We start from the raw sequence: 21201 nt of genomic DNA, 5'->3' as shown, positions 1-21201 counted from the left end.
TCAGTGTAGGCAACACTGAGGAAGGTAGACCGAGGGTCTGACTCGGCATAAGGCAGCTTCCTATGTCCTGGAACCACAGATGCCACACCCTCCGCGCCCCTCTTTGACTCTCGGCCGACAATTGGGCCAGACGGTGCTGCCCAACGAGCCCCATTGGGCCCAGAGGCACCCAGGGGCTGACTCTGCTCTCAGACAGGAAATGGCTCCCTGTCCCCAAAGGACTCACAATCTAAAAAAGAAACATAAGAGAGACACCAGCAGCAGCCACTCAAGGAATGCTGTGTGCTTAGGGTTAGGGTTAGGGTCCAAGAGTGGCCCCCTCCAGTGGAAGGCTCTTCAGGGAGAGACCCCTCTCAGCCCAGGACCCTGGAGACTCCCAGCAGACAAGACCAGGGCCGGACTGGGGGCACTGAGAGGGTGGTGGAATATATGTGGGGAGGGGGCAGGTTTTAAGCAGAATGGGTAATTAAGGGTGGGAGTTGGGGTGCAGGGGTGGGGCGGGGCGCACCAGGTGGGGTGGGGTGCAGCAGGTGGGGTGGGGCAGGTGGGGCGCACCGGGAATATGCCCTGTTGCCCTAAGGGCAGTCTGAGCCTCCTTCTCACGACCAATCGGAAGGAGAGGAGGTGGGGCTCTCCGGACAGGGAGAGGGGGAAAGGGGAGCACGGGGAGAGCCCAGTGAGTGCAGGAGGGTGCACCAGGCGAGAAAATGCCTTGCTGCTCGGTGAGCCAGTCCGAGCCTGGACAAGACTGGAGGGGTCTAGATGGACCCCGCAGAGCTTCAGGACTGGAGGAGAGAGGGCCAGCTCTCGCGCTAGCCACGCGTTCAGGGAGTCCCCAGCTTTCAGCCCTGGCGGCTGGGCCTCAGTTTCCCTCTGGCTCATCCTCAGGTCCTGCGTGCCAGGATCCGGTGCTTGCTCCCCCGCTTTGACGCTCCGTGGGAGAAACGCGATGTAGCAGTCTGGGGGTTGCTGGGGCGGGGAGGAGGGGTGCTCCTGGGGGGTGCTCCTGGGGGCTCCGGAGAGCCCGCGCAAGGCTGGCTGACCCCGGGCTCTGCACAGGGCGAGTTGACGCGAGCCGCTGCTGGCGCGTATTGTAAAAATCGGATGCGCCCGCCGGGCGGGGGGGCTGCCTCCAGCCGGCTCTCCTTCCTTTGCCACAGCAGGCGTGCCTGCCCAGGAAGGGGACATTTAGTAAGCAGCTCTCCAAGGAGGTGGCGGCGGGGGCGGCGTCCGGGGTCGGAGAGCCTCCTCGGGTCCCTCCCGCGCGGAGAGGCGCGGCGCCACCAGCTCCCTCCCAGCCCGCCCGCCGCCGCTCGCTCTTTGCTTCGTCCGGCTGCCTCCACCCGGCCATCCCCGCCTCCTCCTCCTCTTGCCCAGGCTGTGTGGAGGGAGGAGGGAGCCAGCCAGGCTGTGTCGTCAGCGAGCGCGGGGAGGGCCTGGCGGGGCTTCACGCGGATAAAAGCCAGCCGGGGGCAGGGAGAGGAGGAGGAGGAGGCGGAGGCGGAGGCGGAGGCGGGCAGCGCGATTGCGATTGCGGCGCCGTTGTCGTCCAGGGCGAGCTTCGGGGCGCCGGCCGGAGCCGGACCCTTAATCCGCCTGCTGCCGGAGGAGCCTCGCGCCAAGGAGCTGCCGCCGGAGACGGACCCGCGGACAGGCTGCCTTTGTTTGGCTGGAGGCGCTTTTCCGAGGGGCGGCAGCAGCAGCAGCAGCAGCCCCAGAAGCGCCCTGCTCGCCCCGCACTGCTGCTGCTGCTGCTTCTCCTCCCGCTGCCCGCCTGGATGCTCCTGGCTCCGAGGGCCACGCGAGGTTGCGGCGCGGAGGCGGCCGGGCGCTGGCGGCCCAGGAAGGAGGAGACCACGGGCTGGGCAGCTGCGGCGGCCGCCGAGGCATGAGAGGCGCCTGCTAGGCGAGCGCTTCCCGGGCATCGTCGTGCTGCAGCCCGGCCGGGCGCCGCTGTTTTCCTCGCCCGCTTTGGAGCAGCAGCCGGCAAGGTGGGAGCTGAAGGATGCGAGCTGCCGTTTGGCGCAGTGTCTCGTGCGTGTGTGTTGAGTGTGTGTGTGTGAGTGTGTGCGCGCCTGCACAGGGCGCGGGGCCAGAGAGACCCCGATCCGATCCAGATGGAATTCGGATCGGGGAGGGTGGCGCCGCGGTTAGTCGCGGTCGCGCCGCTTCCCAAGCAGCTGGGGTGGGAAGCGGCCTCGCCACCGGAATGAACAAGCCTCTTCCCCAGCCTGACTGGGGCGTCAGTCCCGCCGTGGAACTGACCTGGGACTCCCTTCGGAGCTGGCGACCATAGGCGGTGCGTGCTCGATGACCCTTTCAAAGCCACGAGGGGAGCTTGCGGGAGGGGGCAGATTGGGGCCGCCTGTCGGGGATCTGGACTGGAGAGAGAAACTCGGCAGGAGGAGGACTCGGGCGGGGGGCCGACAGGCTGCCCAGCTGGGAAGCCGGCTGCTTGTTGCCAGCCAGCGCCCCCTCTCCGCTGCCGTTCTCTGGACCCACCCCAGCCCCACCGACGACGACGTCCTCTCTTTTTTTTGGCTGGCCAAAGGACAGGCTCCTCCGGAGCAAGATTCTACACTTATGCAAGCAAAAGGCCCCGCTTGCCTGATCCTCCTGGCATAGGGGGGAAGCCACGTGTGGCCGCCATTCCTACGTGCAGACGTGTTCGTGGAGCGGAGGGTGTTATAAGGTGCCAGGAGGGAATGAAAGGAACGTGAGCCCCCTCCCCTGCACGCCACTGTGCAGATGCTCCCAGTCATGGAAGGAAGGAGCATGAAACTCTTGTGAGAAGGATCGGCACGTGGCTTGTCCATTGTGCCTGCACCAGGAGGAGGCTGTGACTACCAGGGTGGAAGTGGGGGCCAAGCTAGGCACTGCTTGCCCCCTCTCGAGCTGCCTCCAAAGGCTAGTCTTGCAGATCCTTGAAACGGAAAGGAGCATGTCAGCCGGGCCATCATGGGAGCAGGGTAGGGTGTAGCCTCACTCCAAGGAGCCACCGGGAGAGGGGCAAAGACGGCCCCTTCTCCCCTAGCTACATTCTTGAATGGGAGAGATGCTTCTCATGGGGAGGCGAGCTGGTCTTGTGGTAGCAAGCATGAATTCTCCCCTTAGCTAAGCAGGGTCTGCCCTGGTGGCATATGAATGGGAGGCTTGATGTGTGAGCACTGTAAGAGATTCCTCTTAGGATGGAACCACTCTGGGAAGAGCAGAAGGCTTCAAGTTCCCTCCCTGGCAGCATCTCCAAGATAAGGCTGAGAGAGACTCCTGCCTGCAACCTTGGAGAAGCCACTGCCAGTCTGTGTAGACAGTCCTGAGCTAGATGGACCAATGGGCTGACCTAGTATATGGCAGCATCCTATGTCCCTCTGGTTAGAGACAGCCCTGCAAATGTGAGGCCACCAAGGAAGGGGTGGAGGGCTCTTTCCTTCACAGTTGGCCTGGGAGGACCAGTTGCAAGAGCTGTCTCTAACACCCTGGCAGACTAGCAGCCTCTGTCACTGGGCTAAGGAATGGCTCCCTGTCCCTCAAACTCTTAAAAGCCCACGACTGGTCAGAAGAGCCTGCCGCCTTGATTTCAGAGCCAAGGAGGAGAGTCTGATGGTGCAGCAGTGGCATTTCTCCAAGGAATGCCTCCCTGGGAATGGAAATAAAGGCCCGCCTATGCCGCCCCCTCTTCTGTGAACTAGGCACAGGGCTAAAGAAGAATGAGGGCGACTGTGGGTTGAGCTGGGATGAAAATGATGACTTCTGGAAGTCATTCGCATTCCTGGAGCAGACTCTCCCACTTCCTGTGTGTGAACCCGTCTGAACAGCTGGTCTCCTCTTTCCCTCTTTCATCATCTTTTATTGGAATGGCTTGAGACAGACAATCCAAAGGCCAGGGCTGGGTCCAAAGTGCTCTTTTAGGCGCCAAGTGGTGGTGGGCAGAGGGTTCCCCCCTCCTGTGTTTCCTTGGGAGAACAGACACACACCCCACCACCATGTTGCAAGCTGGATGTGCATTCTTTTCAAGACCAAACTTGGCACATGTCAGCCATTGTATTTGTTCACGTTTCACTCAGGCTGAAAATCTGTTTTCCTTCTATGAAAGGAAATATGGTGCGTTAGGGCTGGCTTGGCATCTTGAACTTGGAATACTTTTTGCATGTGGTGTTGCTAGATACCTAAAAGATTGGGGGCCCTGGTCCACAGCCCCCCCCATAATTAAATTCAATCATTCCTCCCCCCCCACTGCTGCACTTTCTTTCTGGAAGAAGTCATGGAGGAGAAAGGGGGCAGCTGGGATTCGGTGACCCATTTGCGGGGGGGCGGGGCGGCCTGTGCCCCATGGGGCACCTGACTCATGAATCTGTAACACTATTTATTTCTGCCATGCATAAGCAAATGTGCACAGATTGGTTTCCTCTAATCCTAGAAGTAGTTTTTAAATTGTGAAGGCAACTGAAATGGCCAGTGCCCTCCATGCCGGCAGTCCAGACTTGAAGAGGGTGATGGGTTTGCCTGCCCCTAAATCCAGCCCTCGGCTAGGAGAGCAAAGCGGCCTTCATTGTCCCCCTGGGCTTGAAGTGCATTTTGCCCAGCTGAGCTGCAATATTGGAAGTGAACGATTTGGGGAGGAAAGGAAGTAAAAGGAGCGCAGAGCCGGGGGGAGCATTGGGTTCCCCTTCCCTGAAGGCTTCTGGGAAAAGAGACCCCGAGGACTCCTGGCTATATCTGTGCCTAGGGCAGCCATGAGCATCAACTGGCCCTCCGTTTCCAAAGCAGTTTGCCATCTGGCCTGGAGTGGCATGCCAGCAGGAGAGGGAACTTTTCATGGCATCCAGCACAGGCAGAGCCACCCTTGTGTGAACGGGTTCAAAGAACCCGGGCCACCGCGCTTCAGGGGCTGTGCCTTGTGCCCCAGCCATGCCCCTGCACCTGACATCAGCCATGCCCCTGCACCTGGCATCAGGTGCAGGGGCATTATTTTGCTTGCAAACAGGGGCACGCGGCCCCATTTACGAGCAAAATCCGGCCAGTGCCGCATTCACAGCACAGCCAGAGTGGCTCTCCCTGGCTATGGGGGAGAACATAAGATTAGCCTTGCTGGATCAGGCCCAAGAAGGCCCATCTAGTCCATTATCCTGTTTCACACAGTGGCCAACCAGTTGCCACTGGAAGCCATAGGCAAGAGGTGAAGGCATGCCCTCTCTCCTGCTCTTACTCCCCGCAACTGGTACTCAGAGACATCCTGCCTTTGAGGCTGGAGGTGGCCTTTAGCCCTCCCAACTAGTAGCCATTGATAGACCTCTCCTCCATGAAGTTATCCAAACACCAAAAAGCAAAGTTTTGAGCAATGCATAAGATAAGAGAAGTCCTCCCTCCCAGCCCTGTAAGCACTCCAAAGTCCAAACTATTGGTTGATTAGTGCTTTCCCATCAAAGTTCTCAAAGTGGCTCCTAACCTGTACTACCTAGAACTGCAAGAGTCCAAAACAATCCAGTTATCCTATTAATTAATTAATTAATTAATACACTCCCCCACACTCCATAAAAGCAAGAGGCAAGGTATCATATCATTTGCCTCAAACCAACAGCTAGCTCTCAAGACCTAATCTTGAAAGGCCTAGTAGAAATGGGGGGGGGAAAATTAGGGCTGCTGTCAGTCACACAAAGAAGCCATAAGGGCAAGGGAGGTTCTCCTGTGCTTGACCAGATCAATAGTGGTGTGATCTTCTTCACCAGTGGCACACAGGCTGCTTTCCTATCCTCGGGGTCATCCATGCAGCAGCCGGAAGACATTTCTGCTCTTAAAAGCTGCCCGGAGGCAGATTTGCTCAGCAGAGGAGTCCAAAGCTCATGTTCTTCACCAAGCATCACCCCGGCTGGCCACAGCTGTGCTGCCCTCTGCTGTAGGCTCAGCTGGGATTATTCTGGCTGGCGAGCTTGTGCCTGGAGCCAGGAATTTGCAGTGGGCAGCATTTTTCTTGAATGGAAGCACATTCCTGGTCACTCTGTTGGCTCTGCAGAGGCCAGCTGGGGGACTGTGTGTGTATATGTGTGGGCAGGAAGGGTGGCTTGCACAGAGCCAGGCTGCGAAGCCGGTGCCTAGGATACAAGGGGATGGGAGAGAGCACACAGCCACCCCGTTGTTGTCTGCCTTGCAATGCAGGGACTCCTCTGGCTCACACACCCTCAGCCCTAGAATTGGGAGGTATGGAGGAGCCCAGGAGCAAGACCCTGGGAGGAGACGAAGACGGGCTCCAAAATCCCACAGCCACCAATTCTGAGGATGCTCCATGAGAGGAATGCATTGCTCAGATGGGGTGGCCGCATTCGTCTGCTACAGCAAACGCAAAACCAAGTCTCATAGCACCTGAAAGGACCAATTGTCACAGAAGCTTTTGTTTGTTGTATCCGATGAAGTGGAACATAGGGAGCTGCCTTCTACTGAGTCAGACCCTTGGTCCATCTAGCTCAGTATTGTCTACACAGACTGGCAGCGGCTTCTCCAGGGTTGCAGGCAGGAATCTCTCTCAGCCCTGTCTTGGAGTTGCTGCAAGGGAGGAACTGGGAACCTTCTGCTCTTCCCAGAGTGGCTCCATCCCTCAAGGGGAATCTCTTACAGTGCTCACACTTCTAGTCTCCCATTCATATGCAACCAGGGTGGACCCTGCTTAGCTAAGGGGACTAGTCATGCTTGCTACCACAAGACCAGCTCTCTTCACAGCTTCTGTGAGATGGTGGCAATAACTGTGTCTAAGATGCCACAAGGCTCTTGGTTTCAGGTGAATCTTACTTGGTTACCCGGAGGGATCCGCTTCCGATCTCTCAGCGTGTAACACAGAGGTGTCTTGGAAGCCTGCATGGCCTGTGGGTAGGCGGGCTGCATGTCTGGTGAGCCTAATGCCTTGGCCACTCTCTCTTTTGCAGGGGTGCAGGAGAAGGGGGCTCATGATGGCCCTGGCAGACCATGCGAGCTGTGCCAAACCCGGCGAGGACGTGGTTTTCCCCGAGATTGTGGAGCTCAACGTGGGTGGGCAGGTCTACATCACCCGCCACAACACTCTGGTCAGCGTCCCTGGCTCCTTGCTCTGGGAGATGTTCACTCAAAAGAGCACCCACTCCTTGGCTCGGGACAGCAAGGGCAGGTTCTTTGTGGACCGCGATGGCTTCCTCTTCCGCTACATCTTGGACTTCATGAGGGACCAGCAGCTGGTGCTTCCCGAGCACTTCCCGGAGCGGGGCCGCTTGCAGCGAGAAGCCGAGTACTTCAAGCTGCCTGAGCTGGTCAAGAGCCTGGCCCCCAAGATCAGCAAGCAGAACTCCATCGGGGAGGAGCCCTGCCAGAGCGACCCAGAGGAGCTCTCTCCTAGCATGGACACGGCCCGCAACCTGGCTGCTGCCAGCGCCGCCCTCGCGGGCACCCCAGGAGGCTCCCTCCCAGCCAGCGCGGGGGGCGGCGCTGGGCCCGAGCTCCGCAGGTCCGGCTTCATCACCATCGGCTACCGCGGCTCCTACACTCTGGGCAGAGACAGCCAGACGGACGCTAAGTTCCGCAGGGTGGCGAGGATCATGGTGTGCGGCAAGACCTCCCTGGCCAAGGAAGTCTTTGGGGAGACGCTGAACGAGAGCAGGGACCCCGACCGGCCGCCGGAGCGCTACACCTCCAGGTACTACCTCAAGTTCACCTTCCTGGAGCAGGCCTTTGACAAACTGGCCGATTCCGGCTTCCACATGGTGGCCTGCAACTCCACGGGGACCTGCGCGTTTGCCCACGAGCAGACGGACGACAAGATCTGGACCTCTTACACCGAATATGTTTTCTACCGTGAGTGACGCTTAAACCAAAACCAAACCACACCCAAAGCCGACGGCCCCTTGACCCTCGATCCTCCTTGTGCTGTTGGTCCTTTAGAACATAGAAACTGCCCAGTCCTGGCACCTTCCCTCCCTTTCCAAATGGACCCCCCTCTGGCTCCTCCCTGCGCCGACACCTGAGTAAGGTGGCCCTTCTGTCCAGCAGTAGCCAACCGTAGCGTGCAACTTTCCCTGGACCGTGGACATGGATGCTGCTGTGTGTGGGGACGATGCTGAACTTGTGTCTGGGGGCAGGGCAGGGTGGTGGGTGGGGTGGGGGGTGCAATTTGCCAGTATTAACCTGCAATGCAACATTACGTGGAGAACGAGGGGGTCGGGTAGCTTACCATGCGAAGGGCTCCATGCCTCTTGCTCTGCCTCTGCGGCAGGAAGATGCTTAGATGTGCCGTGCGCTAAGGGCGTTTGGTGGAAGGGTTGCCGTGTGGCGGAGGGGGGCTGAGAAGGGCAAAGGACCCCCCCTCCCTGCCACAGACATGGTAGCCATAGCCTATGTAAGCAGCTCTGTGTTTAGACTGCCAGTGAGGCAGCCTCAAGGTGAGTAGGCAAGCAACCATCTCATCCCACCACTTCTATGCACCATTGGACCCAGCCCATTTCCATCCAGTGGCTCTGGATGTAGAGCGGAGATCTGGGTGCCCAGTTCTCCACCAGACAGCTAAAATATGGGGGGGGGAGGGATGATTTGGAGGAGAGAACTGATGAGAGAGGGAGGGGTGCTCAAACCCACACCTCTGGCCACTTTTCTAGAAGCTGAGAAACGCATGTCCGGTAAGCCCAGCTAAAGAAAGCAGCTAGGGATGAAGTGGTGCAGGGAAGAAGTGTGATTTGGTGGTGGTGGTGGTGGTGGTGGTGGGGTGTTCCTAAGCAGCCCCCATCCCACTGCTTCTTCCCTCCCAAATACACTCTTAGATGATCAGTGCAGATCAGACCTGCTGATTGGGCTGCAGTGTGCGTGTGGCCATTCAGTTCTGCATCCTCCTCCCTGCAGTGGCCAAGAGGATACTCTGGGGAGCCCACAACCAGGTCTGGAAACCGGTGGTCTCTCTCACAGTTGCTCCGTCCCGGCTGGGTTGCAGGGGCATAGTGCCTCTGGATCCGGCAGCTCTCTATAGCCATCATGGATTATAGCCAATAAGAGGTCTGGATTCCCAGGCCTAGGGTCTCCCATCAAAGGTCTAGTTCAGCTCGGACCCTGGGCAGCATCCGGACAAAGCTGGTTATGATGAAGGGTGGGAATGAGGTTAGTCATGAGAAACCTTTCTCATTCACTTCAATGGAGTTTAGTTAAGACTAATCTCTGGATGTGGCCCTCCATCTTCATGTTCAGGTTGATGGAAAGAGGGGTCTGTGGGTGTGCTTTGATGTGCACTCACAGCTCACTCCCACCTTGCCCCCCCCCAAACTCTGTACATGCCCCTGGGGTGGGGTGGGGTGGGGTGGGAACAGAGACTTATCTTGCACAGAAGCTACAATGCTAGATCCTTAGGAACCATTCATACCCAATCTGTCATTTGTCTTTCCTTCACTTAGAGTAGGAAGAAAGGGCCAAAACGTGATAACGGAATATCTTGGCTGATTGCTACAGCTTCTGGTGTGCCCAGAACGATGGCTTTTTATTTATAGGTTCAAAAGCAACAAAAAAAATGGCAAAAGAAGCCAATTTTCTGACTTCCGCGGTAACTTTTTTGAAGAGCCTCTTTCCAAGTGTAGCACTGTGTATATTTCTGGGCCTCAAGCGCTGGCCGGCTCTTGCTTTCGCAGGCTTGGCTGGGAACTCTGTGTAATAAAGGAAAAAAGGATATTTCTCTCTGCCTCCTCGTTAAAGGGTCAAGGAGGATGGAAAGACCTCCCCCATTGCTCTTTCCAACACTGCGGTGCTGGTATTTCTGTTGGGAGCACAATTATGCTGGGGAGGAAAAAGCCATTGAGCCAATTTGCATGCTTCCTTGGCATGCTGACGTTTCCATCTCTCGTGCCATGCTAATCGTCCAAAGGTGCACCCTCACATTCTAAAATGGACCTTGCATAAGGAGGATGCCCTCTCCTCCTTATGCAAGGAGGATGCCCTTATAAGGAGACTCCTCCTTATAAGGAGGATGCCCTCTCTCATAACACTAGAACCTGGGGTCATCCCATGAAACTGGTTGTCAAGAAATGTAGGACTGACAAAAGGAAGTACTTTTTCACACAATCTATAATCAACCTATGGAATTATCTGCCACAAGATGTGGTGATAGCCATCAGCTTGGATGGCTTTAAGAGGAGTGTATATAAATTCATGGAGGACAGGTCTATCAAGGGCTACTAGTCTGAGAGCTATAAGCCACCTCAAAATACCAGTTGCAGGGGAGTAGCAGTAGGAGAGAGGGCATGCCCTCAGCTCTTGCCTGTGGGCTTCCCAGAGGCATCTGCTGGGCCACTGTGTGAAACAGGATGCTGGGCCTTGGGCCTAATCCAGCAGAGCTTTTCTCATGTAAAGGAGGACCAAGCCTGTTTCTGGCAGCAAAGCCTCCAACACTGAATAGTTAAGTGGTTGTGATGTTACAGAATGTCCATAAACATTCCAGCTTCTCAGGGAACTAAGCTATCAGCATCCAAATGTTTACAGCTTAGCTTAGCTGTCTGGCTGAGATTAGAGTCTCACACACACCCTGTGGAGCTGGCTAAGGAATGGAAAGATGAGTAGGAGAAGGTCCTAGAATCTAGGGGACCTAAGGAAGGGGGTGATTTGGAGTTTAAACAATGGTGAGTGAGAAAAAAAGTTATTTCCAAAAATTGTTCCTACCCTACCTTTTGGCTCAGAGGATCTACCATGTGACTTACAAAAAACGTAAATTCAAAAAATACATATGAAAACAATAATCAGTCGGGATGATCAAAAGGCCATTAATCAAATGGGCTGTAAAAAAAAGAAAAGAAAAAAGAAACCTGGCAGTGGCAAAAACAAACCATTTATTTCAGAAACAAAAAAGAACTGTGTTAACCTGACATTTAAAACACAAGAGTGGGGCAGAATGAACTTCCCCAGGGAAAGCGTTGTACAACCTTGGTGCTGAGCAGGCTCCATCCTGGATAACCAGAATGCAGATGGTAGATGCACCCGTTCCCCTTTCTGTGCTCCAAAACCACACCATCCCAAAGCTACTTTTCCTTTTAAAGAAGAAGAAACTATTGAGGATTTGCTTGTACTGTGTAGTTTGTTATCTATCTATCTACCTATCTGTCTGTCTATCTATCTATCTAAGGCATACCCGTCGCTAATCCCATGCATGGCAGCATTCACAAGAGTTCACGAGCAAGCTCCTGGCAGGGGGAGAGGAAAGTGGCAGCGCTGGTGGAGGAATGACAGGGAAACAAAACGGTGGTGGGGGAAGAAAACAGCAGCCGGCAGGCAGATGCGGGGAGAACTAGAGGCGCAGATGCTCTGCACACGGCCCAGCTAGTTATTATTATTATTATTAATTATTATTTTATTATTTTATTAAGTATATTTATATACCGTTTTCCAAGAAAGAAGTTATGGAAGTGGTTTACATAGTAAAGTTATCAGAAATGGTTTCCTGTCCCAAAAAGGTTCACAGTCTAGCAGTAAACAATAAGGGAGATCCCAGCAACAGCCACTGGGACGGATGCTATGTTGGGCTGGATCGGGACTGTTGCTCTCCCTGCTAAATCATAAGAAAGCTGCCACTCTAAAAAGCGCCTCTTTACCCAGTTAGCAGAGATTATTTAGATCTCAGGGACAGTGCATCCAGATACCTGAAGGAAAGGGACAGACCAGTGGACTGAGATGTAGGGGGCATAGGGCCGCCTGGATTAGACCCCACGAGGGGCCCTACCCCTTTAAGAGGCACCCAGAAGGGAGAATTCTGTCTGTCCTGTTTTTGCCATTACTGTGGCACTGGGACCTGGCAAGGGCGGGGAAGCCAGGCCCCTGGAAGAAGGCAAGGGACTAAATCTTATGTACTGATGTGTTTATTTCCAAAAACATTAAGAGAAAATATATTTATTGCAGTCATTGACCAGTATGCATACTGTTTAAAAAAGAGAAAATATCTATTTCACCCTGTTCCATATGAGAAAATGGCGTTTAGAGAAAAATGTAAACACTTTGGATTTTTGCTATGAACTCCCATTTTCTCAAAACCCAAACTGTGTTCCTTTTCTACAAATTCCTATGGGGGTGGCGTGGAAAGAAAGATAGTTGTTTCCGGTAGGAAAACAAAGATTGAGTTTGAAGGAGAGGCAAGGGCTGCCTGCTTGAGTAAGCTCTCTCCTCCCCAAGCAGTGTGTGTCATGAGAATGGCCTCATAGTTTGCTTCCGAGACGTGGTACATAGGATAGGAAGCTGCCATATACTAAGTCAGACCATTGGTCTATTCAGCTCAGTATTGTCTTCACAGATTGGCAGCAGCTTCTCCAAGGTTGCAGGCGGGAGTCTCTCTCTCTCAGCCCTATCTTGGAGATGCCACCAGGGAGGGAACTTGGAACCTAGATGCTCTTCCCAGAGCGGCTCCATCCCCTGAAGGGAATATCTTCCAGTGCTCAGACTTCTAGTCTCCCATTCATATGCAACCAGGGCAGACCCTGCTCAGCTAAGGGGACAAGTCATGCTTGCTACCACAAGACCAGCTCTCCTCTCTAAGACTGGCCCTTTTTACTCTTAAGACTGGCCCTTTTCTATTGTGGGCTGTTGCCTCTGGGCATGCGCCTCTCAAAGAAAGATGGAACAGCTGTGGCAATGGCAGCCCACAGATGTAGGTGCTGCCCTGCTTGTAGCGTTCTGTGCGTGTGCACAGTGGTTTTTTTGAGTTCATAAATGTGACTGTTTTAAGGAAATCACTGGTGGACATAAATGGCAATGTCCCATGACCCCCACCCCCGTAAAGTGTGAGTGAACAAAATGTGACAATCCCAGACTAAACCCCCTGTCTGGAGTGCAGTAAGTATTGTAGGCAAGGAGAACATTCTTGTGCAGCTGGCTGAGCAGAAGGCCATCCTCGCCCTGGGCACAAAGGGCAAACTGCACAGATTGAGTTTCACAGTTTTTCACACCCGGCTCTTGGTTCACATCTCCTGCAGAATGGAGGGGGTGCATTGACATATTGGTCACATCTACCTTAAAGTCCCTGCGAGCTATCAGGGAGCACTTGCACACACAAGTCAGGTTTTTCATTGTGCATTAGAAAGTAGCCTGATTTATATGTGGAGATTTTAAAAATCCACTTTGTGCATTGGCTTTTTTTTGGGGGGGGGGCAACTTTGAACTCTCAGTAAAGCCTCTCCGTGAACCCACAGTAAAGCCTGTTGTCTGGGAAAGTTCCTGGGGAAGTGGCCAAAGATGGGGTCAGGAGAGTGCAAGGTGGCCGGGCATCTCAGGTTCCCTCTGCCCAGGATACTCGCCACCAGGCCCTGGACCCTGTTGCAGGGCTGATGCAGATGACCTTCTGCCCACGATGGCCCACAGCAGCTGCCTTCTCGTGACGGCCAGGACTGCTGCTGACATGATCCCTCCGGGCAGAAGCAGATGGTGGGACGTTTGGGTGGCAGACAAGCAGCAAGGGTGATACCAGCAGGCACTTCTGCTACATAGGTGCTGGGTGAGGAATCCCCCCCCCGTTTTTCTTTCGGTTCTATCCGGACTCTCCTGTCACTCTGTTTCACTGGATGACCTGGGTCTTACTGTTACGGGGGGAGAGAGAGAAAAGCTTCTTTTCTGCCTTGGGATTCTTTTAATGAAAGGCGGTATAAAAATCTAACCATCGATTGATTGATTGATTGATTGATTGATCTCTTTTGCAAGAAGCTCCCGCTCATCTGGCTCTGCTGTATTCCTGCATTTGCTGTATAATAGCACAAAGCTAGAGAGGCAAAGAAAAACACCAGAGTGCGAGGGACTCAGGCTGCAGTTCTCAAAACATTTCTTTCTTTTTTTCATTGGATGGCGGAACAAAAGTATTCCCTGGGCCCTAATTTGGAAGAATTCCTAGCCTGCTTGAAGTCAGCTTGCTGGCGCAACCAGACCCTGGCCTGCTCCTCCAAAGGCCGGAGAGCTGGAGTCTGCCCAGCCAGTTCCCCCAGCAGAGCTGCTGCTGCTGCCGTGGCGGTGGTTGAGATTTGTTCCTGACGTCAAGACTGTGCCAGGGCTCTTTAATCAGCTGGGACTCGTTCCGCTAACCTTGCCTGTGTGATTGATGCCCTACCCTCTCCCAACCCCGGGATGGTTTCTGCAGAAGCGGGAAAGGGGAGCATGCCAGATGGGTGGAAAGGAGAGGCTTTCCTGGAAGCATTTGCTGGAGGTAGAGAAGCTTCTCCCTGCCCCCACTCCATTTAGATTGCCAGCTTTTCTGCCCGGCAGGGATCCTGTGACTTTAAGAGCTGCATGGCAAGTACCATTAAACTGGTGCATCTCTTTGATATCTCTGCACCTCTATATCTTCTAGTGAAGCTACACCTGCAGAATGCCTGCCTCTCGTTGTAATGGCTCTCAAGGTGGCTCATACATAAGTTGCCTCTGGCAGGCTCTAATCTGCCGCGGTCCCAAGGCCATCAAAAGGTTACATAAGAACATAACAGCCCTGCTGGATCAGGCCCAAGGAGGCCCATCTAGTCCAGCATCCTGTTTCACACAGTGGCCCACCAGATGCCACTGGGGAGCCCACAGGCAAGAGGTCTGTGCATGCCCTCTCTCCTGCTGTTGCTCCCCTGCAACTGGTTCACTATCCAAATAGCAAAGGATACCTGAAAAGGCCAGGGGTGGTGTGTGAGGGTTCTTGGTTCCACCTTCTGCAGGTTCTGGGGCCCCACTGAGGACAGGAACATAGGAACCTGCCATATACTGAGTCAGACCATTGGTCCATCTAGCTCAGTATTGTCTACACTATCTGGCAAAGGTTAGTGCAAGGTTGCAGGCAGGAGTCTTTTCCCAGCCCTACCTGGAGATGCTGCCAGGGATTGAAACTGGGACCTTCTGCATGCAAAGCAGATGCTCTTCCATTGAGATATTTCCACTATGGACCCGTCTCAAGGGAAATATCTTACAGCACTCACATGCAGTATCCCATCCAAATGCAAACCAAGGTGGATCCTGCTTAGCAAAGGGGACAATTCATGCTGACAACCACAGGACCAACTCTCCTCCCCTAATACTTTGCACAAAGCTTCCCCACAAATTCTGGCCCTGCACTGGTTGTCGCTGTTAAGGCCACAAGAGGCCTCCTGGGGTAAAAACCCTGGATAGATAGCCCAAAGCATTTGAGGGCAGGGGACAAATTGCACCTGCTACTGATGTAATTTACCATCAGTTGAAACATTTGGACTCTGCCTTTCTGTTAAAAAAATTCCCAAGGTGGCATATAAAACAGAATAAACAAACACAAGTTAAATCAACACACATTAAAGACACAAAACAAGCAAACAGAGAAATACAGTGCCTCTGTATCTAATTAATACTCTAATTAACTCCTTATCCACATGTTATGTTCAACACACATATAATCTGTGTATAGTGTGTGCTGAATTACTGTCTATTTGTGTAGTCTATTTGTGTGCTGAATTATTGCTAGTCAGAAACCAATCTTTAAGAAGATAATTCCTCAACCGAAGTGAATTTGTATTCCTGTTGCTGAGTGAGCGTGCATTGCTGGTGACCAGTTCAGTTCAAGCACCAGGAGATGTACAGATCTGTATTCACACATTACGTTCAACATACATACAACAGTACACTTCCTATCTGTATCCTGCATTTGAGGGAGCCTGTACCTAGTGTTATGTCATTCACATAACACATAAGATTATGTGAAAAACACATACATGTGTACAGACAGCAGAACACACATACAACATGCTTTCTGAATAAGGCAAACCTTTGTGTAAAACTGCATTGTACTCCCCCAGGACTGCAGGGCTACACAGACACCCATGGAACTAATTCAAACAGGAGGAGGAAAGAAGGGAGATGAGAGAGGGAGACTGCAGCCACCAGCCATCTGGGAGTGCATGAAATCCCTCCTTAGGCAGAAATTTAAAGGAGGGTTGCACAAGCCCACATTCGAATGCCTTCCATTCTTCCTCCTCCTCTTCCTCCCCTCCTCCTCTTCTTTCCTCTACTACCCCCTCCTCTTCCACTCCTCCTTTCCTCCTCCTGCTCCTCCCCTCCTTCTCCTCTTCCTCTCCTCCTTCCCTCTCCTTCTCCTTCTCCTCCCCTCCTCTTCCTTCTACTCCTCCTTCCATCCTCTCCTCCCTCTCCCCTCTTCCTCCCCTCCTTTCCCTCCTTCCCCGCTCCCTCTCTTCCTCCTCCCCTCTTCCTCCTCCACTCCTTCTTCCATCCTCTCCTCCCCTCGTCCTCACTTTCCTGCTCCTGCTCTCCTCCTCCCCCCCCTCATTCTGCTACTCCCCTCCTCCTCTTTCTGCTCCTCTTCCTCTCCTCCTTCTCTCCCCTTTTCTCACCTTCCCTTTCTTCCTCCCCTCCTCCTCCTCTCCCCTTCTCCTGATCTTCCCCCCTCAATTCCTCTTCCTCTCCTCCTTCCCTCCCTATCTCTTCTCCCCCACCCCTCTTCTCCCCTCCCCCTCCCACCTCCTCCTCTTCCACTCCTTCTGCTCCTCCCCTCCCCTCCCCCCTTTCCTTCCTATTCCTCCCCTCCTTCCCTCCACTCCCCCTCCTGCTCCTCCCCTCCTCCTCCTCCTCCCCCCCTCCTCTCTTCCTCCCCTCCTCTCTTCTACTCCTCCCTTCCTCGTTCTCTCCTGCTCTTCCTGTTTCTGCTCCTCCCCAGAGGTGCACCTAGGTAATTTTGGAGCCTGGACCAAAAGGCCTTTGGAGCCCCCCTCCCCCAAATTAAGCATCACCCCCCCTACACACACACACCCACACCCCGTGACACACAAAGTATTTTTAACATGTAGGTTCTTGAGGGCACAAACAGCAACTGAATTCACAAGAATATTTTTGTTGTTATATCTGGTAGGTTCTTTAGCTTTTTTATAATTTTCTGTTTTTAGCTTTTAAATTAACTTTTAATTTGAACCTAATAATGATTGTGGTTTTTAATCTGACAATTTTTTTTGTTTAATTAAGTTAATTTTATCACTTTTATTGTATCTTGTATCTATCTTATTGTTGTGACCTGCCCTAGCAGTAGTGCACTGGAGGGGCGGGGTATAAATATTTTTAACAACCACCACCACCACCACCAGCAGTCAGTAACACCTGTTTGACTGTGCAAGCAAGAAATAATAATTAAATATAAAACAGCTATATTTATGCAAATATGCATTCGCAGAAACATTTCAACATGCAACATATTCCCATCCCACCTCTTTCTATCCCCATTCTCCCCTCTGTCTCTAAAGCAGAGGTCACGCTTGGGTGCCCGGCGCAGTGACCACACCACTCGGGACAGATTAAAGAGGATTTGGGGGCCCCCAGAGTAGATTTGATGGCACACTTTACCTTTAGGGGGTGTGGAGGCCCAGGACTTCGGCCCAGAAGTCCAGGGGTAAGAGTACCCTCAGCTCCTCCCCTGCCCTCCATCTGGAGTGAAAGGGGCCTGAGAATCTTCTTCTGCATTCAGAAGGCAGCTGCATTCCTGCCTAACAGATGCTGCAGTGCTTCCCACTGCAAGAAGGCGGCTGCATTCCCCGTGCAGAGAGCTGGATGGCTTTCCATGAATTCTGCAGCAGCCTAGAAAGCAATGGTGTTTCCGTCACATGCTCGCAGCTGCTTCAAAATGTGATAAGCCCCCTACTCTCTGGATGTCAAGAACAGCCCACAAGCCAGATCAAGTACATGGGATGGCAGCAGCACCTCACCTGGGCTTTATCTGCCTGCCAAAATGGCAGCTTGAGTGTGGGGCGACAGGCCTGTCTTGTGACCTCCACAGGAATCTGGAATGAGATCATTTGAGTGGTGCGGGAGGTCTTCTGTTTCAGTGGATCAACCTCCTTGTTTTTGACTATCCTAGTTCCACAGAACAAGCAGCTCCCCAAATGACCCTTCCTTGAAAATGCTGATTTGGCTACTTAAAGAGGAAGTCGAAGGTCTGAGCTCATTTGAACTAGTCCAGTGTATAGCAGTTCTCAGGGCATGAGGAGAGCAGCTCCTTTCCCCCTTCTAAGCTCATGCAATGCAGCCTCTTTAACTGGAGGGTTTGCTTCAAATAGCAGGCTTTATGGCGAGGCTTTTCTGAAAGTTCGAAGTTGCCCAAAAAACCCAATGCAAAAAGTGGATTTTTTAACCCTGAATATACATTGGGCAACACTCTAACACAATATGTGAACATACACACTCCTTTCTGGAGGAGATGTGAGCTAAAAGCCCTGTGTGGAAAATGCCTTGGAGTTTGCTCCAAAGCATCATCCCCAATTATTATTTGTTTGTTTGTTTGTTTAACATATTTTTATACCGCCCAAAACCTATGTCTCTGGGCAGTTTACAACAAAACAAAATAAATGACAACAGACAAAATCAAAACATTAGTTAAAATAAATGACAGCAAAGAAGTTAAAACATTACAATTTAAAATTTTAAAACAATGTTTTAAAACAATGTTAAAACTGTTAGAACAGTATTTCATTAAAAGCCTGGGTGAACAGATGCGTCTTTAAATTTTTTTTTTTAATTGTCAAAGATGGGAGGCAGGGGGTGCATGGGAGTGCATTTCAGCAGGGAGCACATTCCAAAGCTTCGGAGCAGCAGCAGAGAAGGCCGGTCCCCAATTAGCCACCAGATGAGCTGGTGGCAAATGCAGATGGAGGCAAATGCAGACCAAATGCAGACGGATGAGCTGGTGGCAAATGCTGGTGGTAAATGCAGGCAGACAATGCAGACAGTCCTTTCCAGATGATCTCAATGGGCTATGGGATTCATGACAAAGAAGACGTTCTCTTAAGCATCTTAAGCATCAAAGCATCATCTGCTTTGCAGTCAAAAGGGTCCCAATCCAATCCCTGGCAGCATCTCCAGATAAAGGTAAAGTGTGCCGTCAACTTCATGTTGATTTCGACTCCTGGCACCCACAGAGCCCTGTGGTTGTCTTTGGTAGAATACAGGAGGAGTTTACTATTGCCATCTCCCGCGCAGTATGAGATGATGCCTTTCAGCATCTTTCTATATTGCTGCTTCCCGATATAGGAGTCTCCCATAGTCTGGGAAACATACCAGCGGGGATTCGAACTGGCAACTTTCTGCTTGTTAGTCAAGCATTTCCCTGCAGAAAGGACTGGGAAAACTCTTGTCTGAAGCCTTGGAGAACCCACTGCCTGTCAGTGTAGACAGCATTGGGTTAGCTGGACCACTGGTTTGACTCGATAGAAGACAGCTTCCTATGAAGTTCTTATGCATGAGTGCAAATAATGATTCGGTTCCCAATGTCCTTGGTGTGGCGATCCTCCACGGATCCTGATTCCTATGCCCAAGCCAGTTTAGGGGTGCTGGATCCCCTGAGTTATGGCTTGCAGGACGCAAGATGTGGCTTCGTTCCATCTCTGAGCATGTCTGGTCTTCATCAGGGCTTCCCATCATGCAAAGCAGCCGCTGCACAGAACTGGTTGTTAGCACTGGGACAGCTCTGACAGTTGCAATTAATGGGCCGAGCCAGTCTGTTCCTGCTCCTTGTGAGGTGAGGTTTGTGTCCGATGATTCCAAAGTAAACCTCCAAGACCTCTGCTTTGCGTCAAAGCAACTGGGCCCCTCAGGGTCAACCAGAGTTCACCTGTTGCCTGTGATTCACTCGCCTCTCATATGTCCCAGACAACAAACACACAGCCGAGCGGAAACTTGTTTGTGTTGGCCCTGCCTGGACTTTCTGCTGGTGTCCTTCGGCTCGGACTGGGAAAGCACAAGACCTGTCTTGTTGAAAAGGCTGCTTTCACCATCTGCCCTGCCCCCGCCCCCCAAGAGGCTTTGGTGTGGAGATGCCTGGAAATGGATGGGGAATTCAGCCAGAGAGTCTCTGTTTATCCAAAACCATTCTGTGTGGCTTGAGCTGATCTGCCTCCGGAGCTTCCACTGCAGACAAAAACTTGTAACTGCAGACCAGGGAGGAGATAAATGGTTCTTTGTTGGGAGGCCCGGTTGAGGCTCTGCTACCAGCAGGAGTGGAGCTGCTCTGCCTTTCTGTCTTGGAATAATCTGACACACAGACACTTCAGAATAAGCAGAACAATCTGACTTTAAGCCGAGGCAAGGCATTGGGATGAGCTGTTGAAAGCAATAGCAGATACAAAATAGGTGTGAATAAAATCACAGGGTATGAAGATTTGCAAATGAACTGTGGTTACCAACACTTTAAAAGACATCCAAAGAAGACAAATCGGAAGAGCATGCAGCCTACAGTCTTTTAACCTTCTCTAGCTTTTGAGCACAAGGGTCCAGGGGCGTATCTAGGGTGGGGCAGGCAGGGCACATGCCCCGGGCGCCACTTGAAGGGGGGTGCCATTTAAAAAAAAAAAAGGCTGCCGAAAACAAAATGGCCACCGTGCATGCTCAAATGGCTCTGTGAAGCCCTAGGCCATGCCAGGCCTTGCAGAAGCCATTTGAGCATACACAGTGGCCATTTTGTTTTCAGCAGCCATTTTTTAAAACAAAAATTATTTTTAAAAATGGCCACCGCACATGCTCAAATGGTCCCTACGAGGCCCTAGCGGTCATCAGGGGGAGAGGGAACCTTTGCAGACCCCCCATGGCCCTTAGGAAGCCCCCTGAAGGGGCTAAAGGTAAGAAAATTAAAAATATATATATAATACAAGTCACTGTACACATATCTAGTTTGGCACTATGTACAGAGAATCAGGGCGTGCGAATACTGAGCTGAAGCTTATGAGCTAGGATTATATTCATTTGCTCTTACGTTGCTTCTTGTGATAAGTGAGTTAAATGTGATGTCTTAATAATATTAATGGTGAGTTTATCTTTGAATCAGTGTGAAATCCTTACTATTAAGGCCCACTGGGAGTTTCTTGCTTCCCTTCTCTCATTTTAGCTGTCTTTCTGAAATACTAGAATATATTCCAAGCAGTGACATAGTTTACTCAGCATATCCTTTACTATGCATATCCTGGGAAAAGTCAAATTCTCCATATATTTTTAAAACTTATGTAATAGTGATGCTACAATGCATAGTAGAGAATTAGACAGGCACTTCAGTTTAGTTTTCCAAGTACACCTCCACATAGTATTTGGGTATTTCATGAGCCCCAGCATTCTGAAATTTGTAATTTTCAACATTTTTTGGTCTGGCTACGTCCACTCTTCTAAGTAGTTTTTGAAATATTAAAAGATTAATGAGCTTGACTTGTATTTTTCAGCTGATATTATGGTAAAGTTATCTGAAAGATGGGTGTC

General features: G+C 52.1%; 1 protein-coding gene across 2 annotated transcripts; it reads left to right on the top strand.

Annotated features, from left to right (window-relative positions):
- Window positions 1-1481: 1481 nt before the first annotated feature.
- On the top strand, window positions 1482-9663 carry LOC128335641 (BTB/POZ domain-containing protein KCTD12-like). 2 transcript variants are annotated; one of them, XM_053274242.1, is made up of 2 exons: window positions 1482-1991; window positions 6915-9663. In XM_053274242.1, exon 2 carries the CDS (start codon window positions 6936-6938, stop codon window positions 7818-7820), a length of 885 nt encoding a protein of 294 aa, XP_053130217.1. In that variant the 5' UTR covers window positions 1482-1991; window positions 6915-6935; the 3' UTR covers window positions 7821-9663. The 2 variants fall into 2 exon arrangements, with proteins under 2 accessions (XP_053130217.1, XP_053130218.1); XM_053274243.1 differs by lacking the exon at window positions 1482-1991 and adding an exon at window positions 2370-2716.
- Window positions 9664-21201: the final 11538 nt, after the last annotated feature.

Source organism: Hemicordylus capensis, chromosome 11 (assembly GCF_027244095.1).
Source record: "Hemicordylus capensis ecotype Gifberg chromosome 11, rHemCap1.1.pri, whole genome shotgun sequence".
In the NCBI taxonomy this organism is placed as follows: domain Eukaryota; kingdom Metazoa; phylum Chordata; class Lepidosauria; order Squamata; family Cordylidae; genus Hemicordylus; species Hemicordylus capensis.
Note: the sequence above shows the minus strand (reverse complement) of the source record. Positions and strands in the feature narration are given on the sequence as shown.

Coding starts and splice junctions, on each gene's coding strand:
- LOC128335641 (XM_053274242.1), top strand. CDS start 6,936: ATGATGGCCCTGGCAGACCATGCGAGCTGTGCCAAACCCGGCGAGGAC.